The following is a 16,729-nucleotide window of genomic DNA, read 5'->3' as shown; positions in this document are numbered from 1 at the left end:
CCACCCCCTTTTCTCCCCGACCACAAGTCACATTTCCCCTGTTTCCTCCTTCCTTCCTTCCTAAGCTATAGCCGCTTCTTCGCTTGCTTCGTCGCTCTCGCTGTCTCGCATCCTACCGCCGGGGTCGCCATGGTCTTCTTCAATGACCTATCCAGCGGTTCCTCCTCCGACCACAACTCCTTCACCACCGAGGTATGCCTCTCTTCTCTCTCTCGGTCTATGACTTGGAGTGAAGGATTTTAACCCGGCGGTCGATTTGAGTCATTTCTTCCTCTTGTAGCTCCCTAGGACCATCAGTTGCAATGAATGGAGCAAGGTGGCTGAAGATCTGTCTGCTCATTGTCACCATCAATCTCCATGCGTGAAGCTAGTTGCGTTTGAATTTGTGGACAGTGGGAGGAAGTTTCTGGCATGTGCAGAGAAGGTTAGACCCTCTTTCGTTGTTACAAATCATTTGTTAAATGTGATTCAAACACTATCACGGTCCCAACCCATTCATACCACACCTTCAACCAAACGCATCCTAAGACAGTGTCACAGTTTGTACCTAGTATCTAAAAATGTTGCCATCTCATCAGCGGTGCCATTAGAAAATTATTTGGCACCGCTTCAGCAGTTTGTGCAGCCAACTTTGGTCCACACATCTGAGCAGCCAAGCAGTAAAATACTAAATCTTTATGGCACGAAGGAACTGGGCATCGGAGCAACTAGGTGCTCCGGAGTCCGAGTCCCTGATTTTTTCCGCTGCATCGGCTCACTAGTGCAGGGCACTGGTGCGAGATGTAGCAACACTTGTCTTTACACCGGTTTTGGCATACATAGTGGACGGCCTTAGTGGTATTGGTTCTATATTACTAAATTTGTGCATGTACACACCTGTTAGTATCAATTTGCTGTCATCCAAACACTGTCGCTATGTGATAATCCCCAAGTGCAGGGAATCATTGTAGCAATTCCCAATGGTGGAAGTGATAAGTATGGAGTGTCGAACCCACAAGGAGCTAAAGGTAAGATCAATATTCTCTAAAGTCCTATCTGCCACTGATACGACTCTACGTACACCGAACGTTTGCTTCCAACTAGAAACGAGAAATAAAAACTACGTTGTGGGTATGAAGAGGATAACTTTGCATGATATCGGAGAGCTAAAATATAAAAGTAGGTGCGGTTATCATAAAGTTAGAATATATTACTAAATATTATAAATAGCGAGTGTGGAATAATGATGGGTCGGTATGCGGAATTATCCTAGGCAATTGTTAACAAGACCGGTAATCACTATTGCAATTTCATATGAGGGAGAGGCATAAGCTAACATACTTTCTCTTCTTAGATCATATGCACTTATGATTGGAACTCTAGCAAGCATCCGCAACTACTAAAGATCATTAAGGTAAACCCAACCATAGCATTAAAGCATCAAGTCCCCTTTATCCCATACGCAACAACCCCCTTACTCGGGTTTATGCTTCTGTCACTCTAGCAACCCACTATAAGCGAATCATAAACGTATTGCAACACCCTACAGCGGGAATCCCTCACGCTTGCGCGACACGGAGGGCACAATAGGACAGCACCAAGATAAAATATACAACTCATACCAATCTAGATCATCAATCAACCCAAAGACAAAGGATATCTACTCAAAACATCATAGGATGGCAACACATCATTGGATCATAATATGTGGCATAAAGCACCATGTTCAAGTAGGGATTACAGCGGGGTGCGGGAGAGTGGACCGCGTAAAAGAGATGAGGATGGTGATGATGATGGTAATGTTGATGAAGACAATCACCGCGGCGATGATTCCCCTCCCGATGGCACTCCGGCGCCACCGAGAGAGAGAGGAGGAGAGGTTCTCCCCCTTGTGCTTCCTCCTCCATGGCCTCCCCCCTAGATGGGGAGAGGTTCTTCCTCTGGTCCTTGGCCTTCATGGCGATGATAGCCCCTCCGAGATCCTCCTCCATGGCCTCCGGTGATGATGGCCCCCTCCGGCAGGGTGCCAGAGAGGGCCTAGATTGATTTCTCGTGTCTACAGAGACTTGCGGCGGCGGAACTTCCGATCTAGGTTATTTTCTGGAGGTTTCTGTATTTATAGGAGAGGATGGCGTCGAGAACAAGTCAGGGGGTCCCCTAGGCGGCAACGATATAGGGGGGCGCGCCCCAGGGGGGCGTGCCCCCCATCCTCGTGGGGCCCATGGGACTCCCCTCCGGTAGATTTTTGTTCCAGTATTTTTTATATTTTCCAGAAAAATTCTCCGTTGATTTTCATCGCATTCCGATAAACTTTTATTTCTGCACAAAAACAACACCACGGTAGTTCTGTTGAAAACAGCGTCAGTCCAGGTTAGTTCTAATCAAATCATACCAAAATCATATAAAACTATTGTAAACATGGCATGAATACTTCATAAATTATAGATACGTTGGAGACGTATCTCTATGCTGTTGCAGTTATATTACCTTCCTCATAAAATGTTCAATTTGTTATTTATAGTACATGAGTAAGAACTTGTAGCGTTGTTTTATTTAATTATAGCTTCTGATGTTTCAGAATTTGGTTGTTGTCTCAATAGCAATTAATTCATTTGCATATTGATCTTTTTGAGAAGATATGTCATAATTAACTTGTTTCTTCATATTTTCAAAATAAGTATTGGTGATTTTCTATGTTGCTATAAACCATTTTCCCTACAATTGTTACTGATCTAGTTTTAAATATTATAGGATGAAGAGAAGTGTTCTTACTTGGAGTGGGTTGATCAAGAGTGGCCACAGTCTTTGAAGATGTGCCTAGCAAAGCTCTGGAGCATGTATGAGGAAGAGAATAGAGGTAGGCTTAGTGAAAGTGTTGTCAACACTGAAAAATATTTGAAGATGCGGGATAAAAAGAGGAAGGTGGAGAATGAGCTCAGATTTTTTTAAATCGGACTTTGCTAAGATGGTGTTGGCGAAGGAGGAGGCACTTTCCCAGTTGGACAGTGCAAAACAGGTTCTTACTGAATTGAAACCAGAGGTGGATAAGATGTGCCTGGATGATCTTGATTAGGGAAATGTATATATTGTTCTAATATTGTTCTTATGAAGTTGAGCTAGCTATATGTTGTACTGTGTTGTTTTCATGTAGCTATCGTACTGTGATGTTAAAATATATTTATGTTCCTGATGAAGTTGAATTTGCATAATACTGGAATTATTAATTGTAAACTAATAAACCTGCTAAATGGGTCATGAAACTTTGCAAAAGGTTCTAGCAGTAAAAGCGCTTGTGATGGATAGCTCAATGCCACACAGTTTTCTTCATCAAATCGTGTGTGATGTAGTTGATAAAAGCAAACGGTTAACTAACGCAGAGCGTGTGTGATAGTTACACCTTTCACACACGAGCCTATACATAAAACTGTATGGGATGTACATACGAACGGAAACGTTTTCCCTGGATTGACTGTGTGGGATGTACATAAGAACGGAAACGTATTCCTTGGATTGACTGTGTGTGATATATATACGAACGAAAATGTTTTTCTGGGATTCATCGTGTGGGATGTACATACGAACGGAAACGATTGGGTTTCGATGCCTCGCCCGATCGCACACGAGCTCATTTTGCCCCAGCCTGTGTGCCAGGAGGGCCTATCCCCGACGGTTTCTGGGTCGTGTGGGAAGGACCCCCCATCGCCCACGCTCACTTGGCGGCGGTTCCAAATGCCATCGCGGAAAGGGTTAAAACCCGTTTGTATAGCACCGACACGCACCAGTGTTTGCTACCTCTTTTCCCCTATACCCGATTGTTGCGATCAGATGATGGATCCCAGGAGGCTGATGCCACCGCCGATTGCTACTACGCCAACGACCAGGAGTATTTAGGAGGCACCCAGGCAGGAGGCCTTGCCTTCTCGATCGTTGTGACTGTTTGTGCTAGCCTTCTTAAGGCAAACTTGTTTAACTCATGTGTGTACTCAGATATTGTTGCTTCCGCTGACTCGTTTGTATTCGAGCTTATGTATTTGAGCTCTCGAGGCCCCTGGCTTGTAATATGAAGCTTGTATTATTTTAAATTTATGTCTAAAGTTGTGTTGTGATATCTTTCCGTGAGTCCTTGATCTTGATCGTACACATTTGCGTGTATGATTAGTGTGCGATTGAATCGGGGGCGTCACATGGAGCAAAATAAAGGCATGCTGAGCGACCAAGATCACCCAATTTCTGACGAAACTTGACCGCCACGCCGGCGAACTGAGCCATGCCTAGGGTTTGCCGTGGGGGCGTGGCCAGGGGGGAGGCCTATGTAGTGCTAGGACTTGGTAGAGGAGAGCGAGGCGACGCTCAGCAGGTGATCGCCGACACCGAGTGAAGGTGTGGAATCATAGAGGCGGTGGTGATTTTAGAGAGGAGAGTTCAAGTGTTCGAGGGAAATGATGATATACTGATTGTTCCCGTGTGAGAAAAAATGGAACAACTTTTTTACCGCAAGTGAGAGATACCAGGGTCGGCCCACCAGTATCCACAAGCAGGTCGGACGCAGGTTGCACGCTTACATGTGGGCTCTATGCCCCATCAAAATGTAAAAAAAAATACATGTGGGCTCTATGTGCCGCTCACAGCCGGGATGCACCCGGAGCCAGTAATTCTTGGGAGCTTAAGAGTTTTTAATGATTCATGGTGACCTGTTGTTAACATGGACAAGCGTGTAAATCCAAGTACTACTGTTTAATGTGTTCAGTGAGTAATTAAGCCAGGATGGCTCTTCAATTCCATGACAAATTCGTAAAAAGAAATGTATGGTTATTTGTTGGTTTAGAGATCTTAATGTAATTTTTATTATGTTTGAAAAGCTTTGTATTCTATTGAACTTTATGATAAATCTGAGTTTTTTCGCATATTTTTTCATCAAGTAACGAACTCTCGCTTGCAGTTTTTTTTTTTGCGAGTACTCGCTTACAGTTATGGCAAAAGAAAAACACTCTCGCTTTATTGTCGAATACTCCAACAATGTGGGACCTTTGAGACGTCAGATAAATCAGAGTATTAATTTTCCCGGGATATAGACACGTTACGCGGCATCTGTCTGGCCAGGCCGGTTGAAATCCTGATGATTGTCCACATTATCAGCGAGTCCTGATAATTGTCCACACTATCATCAGAGGACAAAAGTAACCACACCTCTGAGACAGAAATCTCGCGCGGTTGGTCGCTGAAACTAGCTAATCACGGACATGTGGTTATCACCATCTCGCGTCGTACTACTACGCGATGGTTAATGGGCTCTGTCTCCGTCGCACCGATCGGCGATGATCACCCTCCCCCGACGTGTCACGCTAAACCCGGCAAAATTCCGAGGCGCGCCCGCGACTGGCCACAGTGCGCGCTTTGAAAGCGCCCGGGAAAAACGGGAAGCGCGGGGCTCGGCACGTAGGCGGCCTCAAGAACGTGCATGCCAAATGCCGTCCAGACCGCGCAAAGTTCCCGCGCCGACGACACGTAACGAGCGGCGCCGGCGGCCGGCCGGCGAACGGAGTCAATCAGGCGGGCCGTAAAGCCGTAATGCGTGTGCGATGGGTCGCCGTGATTATTGCGCCCAAATCAGGCGTCGCGTGACGCGTGAGTGGGTCGAGACTGGGACGTGCATGGTCGCCGGCGACCGGCGGATCGGCGGGCACGTAGTGACATCCCGCAGTTCGCGAGAGCGCCGTCGGCATCGACTGACGCGTCCACGCCGCGCGATGTCACCTTTGGCTCGCTTGCTTGCTTGCCAGTTCGGTTCCCGCTATGGCTAGTGGATACCGACACGTGCACATCGTGATTAATAGTGGCTTCTGCTCCATACGCAATTTCTCGTCCGCATCCGCTCGTCGGCGCCCGAGCGGAGCACCCTTGCTTCATCCTCCGTCGGTCGCGCCATGCCATTGCCAGCCAATGCGCACTATTGCAGCTTCTTCTTCTTTTTTTACCGGAGCTTCATACGGGTATTACCGTAGTCACCACGGTCCTCCGCAGGCACGCACGCACGCACGTCGAGAGCCCAGCTCATCCGATCTGTCCGTGGCCGCGGCAGTCCAGCACGTACGTGTACGCACGCGCCGCCCATGCCAGGCCGCACTGCCTGTCATGCCCTACCAACGTACTACTACCGACAGTTGTTTATCCTCGCCCCGGCCCGGCTGCGCCATTGAATGAAGCCCGGTGGGCGTTGGGTACGCGTGGCCTGCCGGTAACCAGCGCGGAGCGTGGGCTCGGAGCACGCCCTGTTTCACTCGATGCCTGCTTGCCTGCCTGCCCCTGCACGGCCGGTCAATAATCCCCTCCCCCACTTAGCCAGCCAGTATTAATGTCGCTCACCCACAATCAAGCTGCAGGAGCGGTGATCAGGTCCGTCCAACCACTGACCTCCGATCTCCATCCCCCACCCCCGCCGTGCCGCGCTCCACCGAGGCCGAGGCCGAGGCCGAGCGCTCTACGCAACGCAGCGCGCGGCCACCGGCGAAGCGTCAGTCGGCACCCATTTGGCCGCGCGCGGGGCCGCCGCGGACACGTAAACCGGCGAACCGGTCGCGCGCGTACGTGTCGCGGGGGGTACGCCAACGCCAGGCCACGCCGTATAGACGGCGGTGGTACGTACTACGTGCGCGGGACCCGCCGGTCATATCTCGCGCACCTGGAAAGACTTTGACACTGGCATCCCTTGCTTGCGTGCTTACACGCGCATAATAGCGTCAGTTGCTTACACCCCAGCCCGGATCAGACAGTCAGACACTTTCAAAGATAGAGATAAAGGAAGAGAGAAAGGAAAGAAAGGGTCTCCACTGGAAACCGGGGCAGGAAGCAAACACTCCGGCTAAGCACAAGGGCCTTGATCGCGGGGTTGGCTTTGGGGAGCGTGAGACCGACGCGCTGGTGCGTGGTGACCGCTGCCGTACGTCGGCGCGCGCGCTTGCGTGCCATGAGCCGGGGCCGCGTCCGGCGGGCAGCTGGTAGCCCCATCGCCGCCGCGCTGGTGCTCCTGCAGGCGGCCGTCCTGGCACTGTCCCCCGGGTGCGATGCCGCCGCGGTGACCACCGACGCGGAGCCGGACTACCGGGAGGCGCTGTCCAAGAGCCTGCTCTACTTCGAGGCGCAGCGCTCCGGGCGGCTGCCGTACAACCAGCGCGTGAGATGGCGCGGGCACTCGGGGATCACCGACGGGCTGCAGCAGGGCGTGGACCTGGTGGGCGGGTACTACGACGCCGGCGACCACGTCAAGTTCGGCCTGCCCATGGCCTTCACCGTCACCATGCTCTCCTGGGGCGCCATCGAGTTCGGCGACGACATCGCCGCCGCCGGCGAGTGGCACCACACGCTGGAGGCCATCAAGTGGGGCACCGACTACTTCATCAAGGCGCACACCGAGCCCTTCGTCTACTGGGCCGAGGTACGCACGCACGTTGCGCATTTTTCCTCTTCCTTTTTTACCGCCACGACCGTCCTCCCCTCCGTCCGATCGCCCGCGCGACCGGTTTGAGACGACACGGGAAAAGCGGATGACCGCCATTAATTTACTGCTGCGACGCGAATGATGGGCTTGATGGCGGACTGATGTCTGACGAGGCGGGCCCCGCAGGTGGGGGACGGCGACACGGACCACTACTGCTGGCAGCGCCCGGAGGACATGACGACGTCGCGGAAGGCGTACCGCGTGGACAAGGACAACCCCGGCTCCGACCTCGTCGCCGAGACCGCCGCCGCCCTCGCCGCCGCCTCCATCGTCTTCCGCGGCTCCAACCCGCATTACTCCCACATCCTCCTCCACCACGGGCAACAGGTACTCCATCCACGTGGTAACCCACGTATGCCACCAAGTCACCTGTATCTGATTCTGACTGCGACTGTGCGTGCAGCTGTTCGAGTTCGGGGACAGGTACAGGGGCAACTACGACATCAGCATCGCGGAGGTGCGGGGCTTCTACGCGTCGGTGAGCGGGTACCGGGACGAGCTGCTGTGGGCGGCCTTCTGGCTGCACCGCGCCACCGGGAAGGAGGAGTTCCTCCGCTACGCCGTCGACAAGGCCGACTGCTTCGGCGGCGTCGGCTGGGCCATGACCGAGTTCAGCTGGGACGTCAAGTACGCCGGCCTCCAGGTCCTGGCCTCCAAGGTACTACTACGCCGAAACTCCCCATTTTTTTACTTGTTCTACTCTTGCCAAGTACATTCGCTCTCATCAGAAATACTCCAGCACTTGATGATCCTTTCATCATGGTTGATCAGTAAATTAAGTTGGTGCTGGTGGTTGGGCCGAGCCGTGCTACCAAGGCCCTACGACCGTGCATGTCCCCTCGCTGAAATTAGTACGCCTAGCCACGAACAGTCCTGCGCTGCCAAGTAGGAGTATACGTAACAGTACTCTTTTTTTCACTCCCACGACGACAAACACTAGACGGTTGTTGCTTAAGAAAGGGGAATTAATGTCTCACATGGCTGAAACACTTTCTTGCTCCCCGAAAGAAGCCATGTAGGATCCACACCTCCGTCCCATGCCTAGCCCGAGCAGGCATTAGGCGCGCTCAGATGCAAAAAATCGAACCTGTTCATACACTCCACCTGCGATCCACCCATCAGGCTGTGATGAGTGGACTGAGATCCATCCACAGACAGTACGTAGCTCCAAAACACGTCGCTGTTCATCATCAGCGACTAACAAGTCCACTTGTTAGCCTGGAGCGAGCGAGTCAGTAGATCAGGTTCCCGCAATGATGATGATGGCCGGGGATCGCAGCGAGGGCGCCCTGCACTCACTCACATAGCCGGGCATCTGGACCGATCCGCAGGGGGACTTTCCCGCCTGAAAGCCGCGGGGTTTTGCTAATTAAGCAGGGGCTTTGCTTTTCCTGTCCACATCGCGCTCGCCCCGCTTTAGGATTATTCGGTTTCCTTTCCGGAAAAACTTGAGCCGTGCTGCCGCTAAACAGAGGAAAAGCCTCCGATCGCACAACTGCTCCCTGACCCGACCCGGTAGGGCTTGAACCGGCCGGCGACCTCTCTACTCTACGTACGCTTAACTAGCAAGGCACGACTTGATCCTTTCTCGGCAGTAGGAGTGGTTTTTACGGAGGAAAAGGGAAGCAAGCTAGCCGTCTCCTTTGTCTCGGATTAGTAGGAAGTGGTGCTTTATCGGAGTCTCGTCAATCCTCACCCTGTCACCATCAATCTCATCTCAATTACGAATTATTACGAGCGCGTCGACAAGCCGGTGAGGCTGGCTATCCGGCATCCTCTGTCAGTCTGACCCTGCCACGGCCACACCGCACCAGCGAGAAATCGGACGCCTGGCATGGACGTACGGACGGACGCCGCAGGATCCCGGTGCTGCAAACGATCGGTGGCCAGGCACATGGCGCCCGATGCGTGCTGAGATCAGTACACGGCCGCTATATCCTCTGGCTAGCCATCTATCTGCTCTGCTGGATTCGATTATGCGTACACCTTTTAATTTGCTGCTGACGCGAGGAGCGCGCACAGAAGGCACAGATATTTTTCTCCCGCCCCCGGTTGCAGCAGAAACCGGCCAAAAACGCAGGAAATTTGGGGCTTTGTTCTCGCTCGCGAGACCTGCGGTAGGACCGCTAACTAACTTGGTCAAGGCCAAAACTGACACGCGGGAAAAGACACGGGCGACCGATGGCGCTGCATGTATTCTGCAGGGAACCCGGCAAAACGCTGGTGGTGTCACTCACTCCCTCGTAGACCCCCACGCCACGCGTTACGGAGAAGAGAACTAGACAGAGATCGCCTCTCGCTCTCTTCTCCGGAGGCGAGCCATGCAAGCCAGCGAAAGTGAAATCCGGAGGACTGGTCGAGGGTGTCGTCGCAGCGCTTGCATGCGGAGCAAGAAATCACCTGACTCTCTTCTGTCCCTGGCCGTGCACTCCACACTTGGTGGCCTCGTGCGGCCCCACCATGCTCCTAGAATTCCACATGGACGTCCTGGCCCACAGAGGGATGAGTGGGATGGGTGACCTGGCCTGATCTCGAGCTCACTGTCGTGAGGGTGTGCGTCGGTCAGGAAGCGGCGGCGTCTCATAGCCAGTTCTTCATCAGCCTGGTCTTCACGGCGCAGTAGCTTTCTTACTGTACCTTTTTTTTTCCTTTCTTCTACCGGACGAGCTTGCACCACAAAAATCTCCTTTTTATGGGAAGTTTTGCATCCACGTTTTTGTTTGAAAAATAGCAACAACAAAAAAGACCGTGACAACACGTCCGCAAAGTCAGGGCACCTCGGCCAACCTAGGCACCTAGCTACCCACACAAATATGCACACGCTGTCAAGTGGAACAACCTCGTCGAGCATGGCATCCAATGCCACCATTACTCCTCTGCGAGGTAGCGACTACGATTCGACCATCAACGTAGCCCTCGCCACAAATAGGTGTTGAGACCCATGCTGGCCTATGCCAAACAATCGACCACCCGGTCGGCGACTAATCAGCTTCGACTCTGCCGACCGAGCAAGCATTGGAACCGACCATCCATTTTGTGTCATCATCTCATTGGAGTCATACAAACCTTGTCGTATTAGACAGTCGAGAAGTCATCATGCTAAGGCCCACACGACCAACGACGACCAGCGCACGAGAGCAGCACGAAGGATCCAATATGTAGACACACGATCACAAACGACGGAGGACTGGATCCATGGAGATCCACCGAAGACCAACACTAATCGAATCCCATGAGATCCGCGACAGACACACACACCTCCAGAGTCCCTCTGATGACGCTAGAGGCACCATTGGGACGGGGGATGAGCTGAGAGGACCTTTTCCATCTACAGGGAGCCGCCGCCTCCCTTGCCTTCTTGAATTGGACACAAACCCTAACCGACCTAAAAAAACACCTAAAACGGACCAGGAGCCCTCCCGCCGGCAAGGCCATGGTACAACAGATCTCCATGGCCCCAAGGCCACATGAGGTGAGGTGAACCGGCGGCGACATCGATGGGAGGTAGGAAGCCCTTGTCGCCTGGGAGTCACCTTTCTTGGGAAGGAGGAAAACTTTTAGGAGGAACCAGAAAAAGAAAAAGATATTGCCTGAATAAATATGTGTCCGTGTTGCTAGTAAACGGTTTTGCTAATACATAAGAATTAACTAAGTCTCATATACCTCCTGCATCATCTATTTCATCTATTTTTATGTGAAGATTTGTGAGAATTTTATTTTTTGTTTCCTTTTGTTTAATGTTCTTTTAGGTTTCGTTTATGTCCTTTTCCATGCCACGGGTAATTACAATTGCATTTTGCACACCCGCGCACAACTGCATTGCATGTCATCGGTCACGCGCAATTGCACGACTGGTGACTATGCGCAACTGCATGTCCACCAATCACGGCCAAATGTAGTTGCATGCTCCATGGACTATGTGCAATTATCGTTACATAATTTGTTAAAAAATACAATAAAAGGTGGAGAATGAAAAAGTAAGAGCAGGAAAAAGAAAAGAAAAATACAAAAACAGTAAAAGATTATATGCTGATGGATGAGAACTAACTAATTCTCATCTAGATGAGAGCCAAAAATACCATAAGGAAGGCGAAGCGTGAAAAATTAAATGTGAAAGAAGAAAAAAAAACAGAAGGAAAGAACAACAACAAAATTCTATGGTGATGTCACTTACTACATGAGAACCAAAATCGAAGGAGTCAAGGGAGCCAAATCAGTAATCTAGGTGAGTAACGTGGATCGAATTTCCTTTTATTTTAAAAAGCAATAAGCAATGAATAGGCTAGCTGCTTTGAAGGCGTCTGCCAACTAGTCGTAAGATGTGGACATGTTTTCTTGGACATGACATGACTGACAAGATGCTAAAAATATATTAATAGCGTGCTCCTTTTCTTCTTCTTTCCGGTCGAGCGCCGGTTATACAAATAAATGTCCTCGTACTCACTGCTGCATATACTCCTAGCTGAGACCTTCGCACGCACATGGCGTCAAGAAAAGAACATGCTTCATTTCCAAGCAATTAGCTAGCTAGCTATAGCTAACCATAGGGGCTCCTGGCACGGCAGTACAATTATACGATGGCCCAAGCAAATTAATATCGCAATCGTAGCGGTTGTTGAGCTGGTATACATAGGTTTTGTCCATCATGGTACACATGTCAACTCCCATCCTTACGACTGTTTCTCCAAACCAAAGGACGATGTCTGTTTTTTGGGCTGTCTCTCAACTTTCACCATGAAGTGTTCGCTTCATGGCGCTGTCAGCTTTTGCTGTGCTGGACTGGAGGTGACGTTCGTTCATATATATATTTACTCTTCTTGAGCCTTAGACTTCTACACAGCCAGGCATGCATAGATGCATTATTTCTTGAGGTAAATGCGCCCTGTGCATAGCTACTGCCGTCATTTGCAAGTTTGTGCAGCATTAACCTTTTCTGGAGGCAATGGAATATTCTTCGGGCACAAAATTTCTGAAACGGAAATCAGACAAACCGCAAAACGGAATCAAGATGTTCCGTCCTTTGTTTTTCTTCGATTCGAAGCTCCCACCGGGCATCACCTGCTGAGGCAAAACGAGATGCCGGCTTTCACTCACTCACTCGTTCGGTTCAACTGAAAGGGTTAACATCGGAGGACGACGTGGCCGATGCTCCCGTCTGCATGCGCCAGCATCGCTCCTCTGGAGTCCATTAGCTGGTCAGTGAGAGTGGAAAATATACTTGCCTGGAGTCAGAGGGAAAGCGACGCCGGCCGGGCGAGTACACCATGTGGCCTCGCTCGCTCGCAGCCACCGACAGCAGCAGCACTGCGCCGAATTAAAGACAGATTCGATAGTTACAGCTTGCATCTGTCGATCGAGCTGGTTCCCAGTTTCTTCCGGAATCTGCATTTTTTTTTCAAAACGGAGGCAAAAGCTTTGCCTCATCCATTAATTAAGGAGTTTAGAGTTGCTTTTACAAGAAAAGCGAAAGAAAATATTACAAAGCCACTACTCTCCCGGCATGATTTGACCCAAGTGCTTAGCACCCGCAATTACCCAGAGGTTGGCGTCGCTCTTAATGTTGGAGAACAATACAGACGGAAGCGTGAATTTGTGACGAAACACCCGTGCATTTCTCTCGCACCAAATGGTCCAGCAGGTCAGCATAGCAAGAGAAGCCATCGCCTTCCGGTTGGGCATGCTGGAGTTGGACATGTTGAGCCAGCAGTCCTTGATGGAGCGCATCGTGATCCAGGAGGAGATGTCGAGGTAGTCTAGCTTGAGCCAGCCTTTGATCAGGCCCCACAGTCTAATGGAGTACCGACACTTGAAGAAGATGTGGCTCGCCGATTCCAACGTCTGCTTGCAGAGTGGACATAGGCCGCAGTTCGGCCACCCTCTCCTCTCCAATCTATCCGCCGTCCAGACTTGGTTTTGGATTGCCAGCCAAGCAAAGAATTTCATCTTAGGGGGAGCCCATGCTTTCCAAACGGCGAAGCCCATGGGCGAGCTGACCAGCCCAAGGAGTTGCGCACTGTACGCGGATGTGGCAGAGTAGATTCCGCTGGCAGTATGCTTCCAGGTGATGGTGTCCTCGGCGTCCACCGCGAGAGGGATGGCCCTCAGCCGAGCCCAAAGCGTGACAAGCTGCCGGATGTGCTCCATTGTCCAGTTGTTGGGGAGCTTGATTTTGGACAGCCACGCGCCCGCATGCATGGCCTCCTGTACCTTCCATTTCTTCCTCGTGGAAGCCTCGAAGATGAGAGGTGCTATGACGGAAGGTTTCTCGCCATTAACCCACGGGGAGTCCCAAAATGGGGCGCATGCCCCGTTGCCAATGGTTATGCGCGTCGAGGCGTAGAATAGATCACGGTCAAGCTCATCACAAGGGTTGTCCATTCCAATCCACAACTTGGAAGGTTCAGTCCACTCGAACCACAGCCATCTAAGCCGAAGGGCTCTCGCAAACGTAGCCAAGTCCAGGACGCCAAGCCCTCCGAGGTCAGTCGGCCGACAGACTGATTCCCAGTTAACCTTACACTTGGCCCCAGTTGTCTTATTAGAGCCCGCCCATAGGAATGCCCTCTCCAATTTTGTGATATTCAGCAGGGTGCCCGATGGAGGCCTAAGGGCGATGATGTGGTAAATGACCTGAGAGGTTAGCACGGACTTGACAAACGCCCCGCGCCCAATGGCGGTAATATTCCCTCCGTCCCACGGCACCAGCCTGGCCGCCACTTTGTCCTCAAGGAATTGGAAGTCGCCTCGCCTCAGCTGCCGAACCGATAAAGGTAGCCCCAAGTACTTGATGGGGAAAGTTGCGCGGGAGGCCGGCAAGGCTGCAAGGATGTGGTCGAGGTTGATGTCTCTACATCGAATTGGGACGACCGAGCTTTTCTGGAAGTTTGTGCAGAGGCCCGTGACCTTGCCAAAGTAGTTTAGGATCTGAGCGAAGTTGTCGATATCTTCCTTAATAGGAGCCATGAAGACCGCCGCGTCGTCGGCATATAGGGATGTGCGGAGAATGGCACGACGCCCCCGAAGCTTGTGTAAAAGTCCACGACGGGTCGCGAGGTCGAGCATTTGCTGCAAAGGGTCGATGGCAATGACAAAGAGCAGAGGAGAGATCAGATCTCCCTGCCGAAAGCCGCGACCATGCCTGATAATAGGTCCTGGGACCCCGTTGAGGAGGATTCGCGAGGAAGATGAACGGAGCAAGGCCGTGATCCACTCCCGAAAGCGCGGAGGAAATCCCCTCCGCCGCAGGAGGTCAATAATGTACTCCCACTTGACAGAGTCAAACGCCTTGCGGATGTCGAGCTTGAATAGCAGCGCTGGAGTTCTGTTTTTACGGAGGCGGCGGGCAAGGCCCCTCACATACATAAAGTTGTCATGGATGCATCTCCTCTTGATGAAGGCACTCTGCGCGCTGGAGATGAGGACGTGCATGTGAGGGCCAAGCCGTAGGGCAAGGACCTTCGCGATGATCTTGGGGATGGCATGGATGAGGCTTATAGGTCTGTAGTCAGCTATCTCCTCCGCCCATCTTTTTTGGGGAGAAGCACGATGTTCGCAGCGTTGAGCCAGTGTAGGTTTGCCGAATGCAAATTGTTGAAGGAGTGGATGGCTTGCATGATGTCAGTCTTGATAGTGAGCCAACATTTCTTGAAAAAAAATTCAGTGAAACCGTCCGGGCCTGGCGCTTTGTCATTGGGCATCTCGTTGATGGCAGCTCTCACTTCCTCCTCAGATATGGGGCTGTCGAGGTCGGAGAGGTCATGATTACCAAAGTCGAGAGCGTCCCAGTTGAAGTCCACGGGATAGGAAGTCCCCCGCCCCATCACGCTGGTGAAATGCTCGTGCATCAAGGCCATTTCGTTCACGCCATTTGCATAACTCATCAATACTAGTAGTACGGAATAATTTTGTTGTTAATCATTTCAGCAACCATTATCACAGATAATGCCCTTTTTTTTTACAGTAATGCACTGCTAGGTGATTTTGCTGTGTTGGTAACTCGTGGATATGCGGCATTGACCTGGTAACTTTTTTTTTCAGCTGCTGCTGGACGGAGATCCGCAGGGCGAGCGGCACCGGGTGGTGCTGGAGCGGTACAGGGCCAAGGCGGAGCACTACCTGTGCGCGTGCCTGCGCCTGAACAACGGCAGCAACGTGGACCGGAGCCCCGGCGGCATGCTGTACGTCCGGCAGTGGAACAACCTCCAGTACGCCTCCAGCGCCGCCTTCCTCCTCACCGTCTACTCGCGCTACCTGGCCGGCGCCGGCGCCCGCCTCCGCTGCCCCGACGCGCCGGCGGTCCCGCCGTCCGAGCTCCTGGCCTTGGCGCGCTCGCAGGCCGAGTACATCCTGGGCCGCAACCCGCTGCGGCTGAGCTACATGGTGGGCTACGGCCCCCGCTTCCCCGCGCAAGTGCACCACCGCGCCGCCTCCATCGTGTCGCACAAGGCCAACAACCGCTTCATCGGCTGCATGCAGGGGTTCGACCACTGGTACGTCCGCAAGCGGCCCAACCCCAACGTGCTGACCGGCGCCATCGTCGGCGGGCCAAACTGCCGCGACGAGTTCAGGGACGACCGCACCAACTACGTGCAGACCGAGGCGTGCACATACAACACGGCGCCCATGGTCGCCGTCTTCGCCAGGCTGCACAACCTGTCGGCGACGGCGGCGGAGGAGGGGTGCCGCCCAGGGACGGCGCTGGGGCTCTCGGCCAAGTGTAAATAAAGGTGGCATTAGCTTGGGTGGGAAATTCTTTTTTCTTTCTCGTATACGGACTTACTTCCATATAAGATCTTTTTTTGAAGTGTTAATATGAGAGAGAGATTTATTTAGTGAAAGGAAAGAACAAAGGACAGTAGTGAATGGACAATAAGGAGGAGACCGATCAGGATGGTGAAGATTAGATACTTGTATTTTCAAGTTAATTAGGTGCCTCAGAAAGCAAATTGAAAGAGCTCCAAACTTTACTGAAATTAGGTGCCTCAGTCTTTTAAGTTCCTTAACGAATATTTGACATTTTTGGACCACGTGCATGAGTGGAACTGACAAAACTACCGTGGCGGCACCCGGCAAGCGAATGTGTCACTTACCGTCACAACCCGTGGCGGCAAGGCCTAGCGGCTGTAGCCTCTGGCGCTAGATCGAGAATCATAGGAAATCGCAATAGAAGGACCAGAAAATGGGATGGGTTGTTCCACGTGGTTAAGTTAATCGGTTTTTCCTGACCATCTGATTTGTTTTCTGCTTTAAGATGTG

At 51.9% G+C, this 16,729-nt stretch overlaps 1 protein-coding gene across 1 annotated transcript; it reads left to right on the top strand.

Moving 5' to 3' along the window:
• Positions 1 to 6,703: 6,703 nt before the first annotated feature.
• Positions 6,704 to 16,446, top strand: LOC109774502 (endoglucanase 22). Its single transcript, XM_020333230.4, has 4 exons — positions 6,704 to 7,411; positions 7,601 to 7,801; positions 7,878 to 8,132; positions 15,512 to 16,446. Exons 1-4 carry the CDS (start codon positions 6,944 to 6,946, stop codon positions 16,196 to 16,198), a joined length of 1,611 nt encoding a protein of 536 aa, XP_020188819.1. The 5' UTR covers positions 6,704 to 6,943; the 3' UTR covers positions 16,199 to 16,446.
• The last annotated feature ends 283 nt before the right edge of the window (positions 16,447 to 16,729 follow it).

This window comes from Aegilops tauschii, chromosome 5 (genome assembly GCF_002575655.3).
Source record: "Aegilops tauschii subsp. strangulata cultivar AL8/78 chromosome 5, Aet v6.0, whole genome shotgun sequence".
Lineage (NCBI taxonomy): Eukaryota > Viridiplantae > Streptophyta > Magnoliopsida > Poales > Poaceae > Aegilops > Aegilops tauschii.
This window is presented reverse-complemented; position numbering and strand designations above follow the sequence as displayed.

Coding starts and splice junctions, on each gene's coding strand:
- LOC109774502 (XM_020333230.4), top strand. CDS start 6,944: ATGAGCCGGGGCCGCGTCCGGCGGGCAGCTGGTAGCCCCATCGCCGCC. Junction 7,412..7,600: donor CCTTCGTCTACTGGGCCGAG/GTACGCACGCAC, acceptor CGGGCCCCGCAG/GTGGGGGACGGCGACACGGA. Junction 7,802..7,877: donor TCCTCCACCACGGGCAACAG/GTACTCCATCCA, acceptor CTGTGCGTGCAG/CTGTTCGAGTTCGGGGACAG.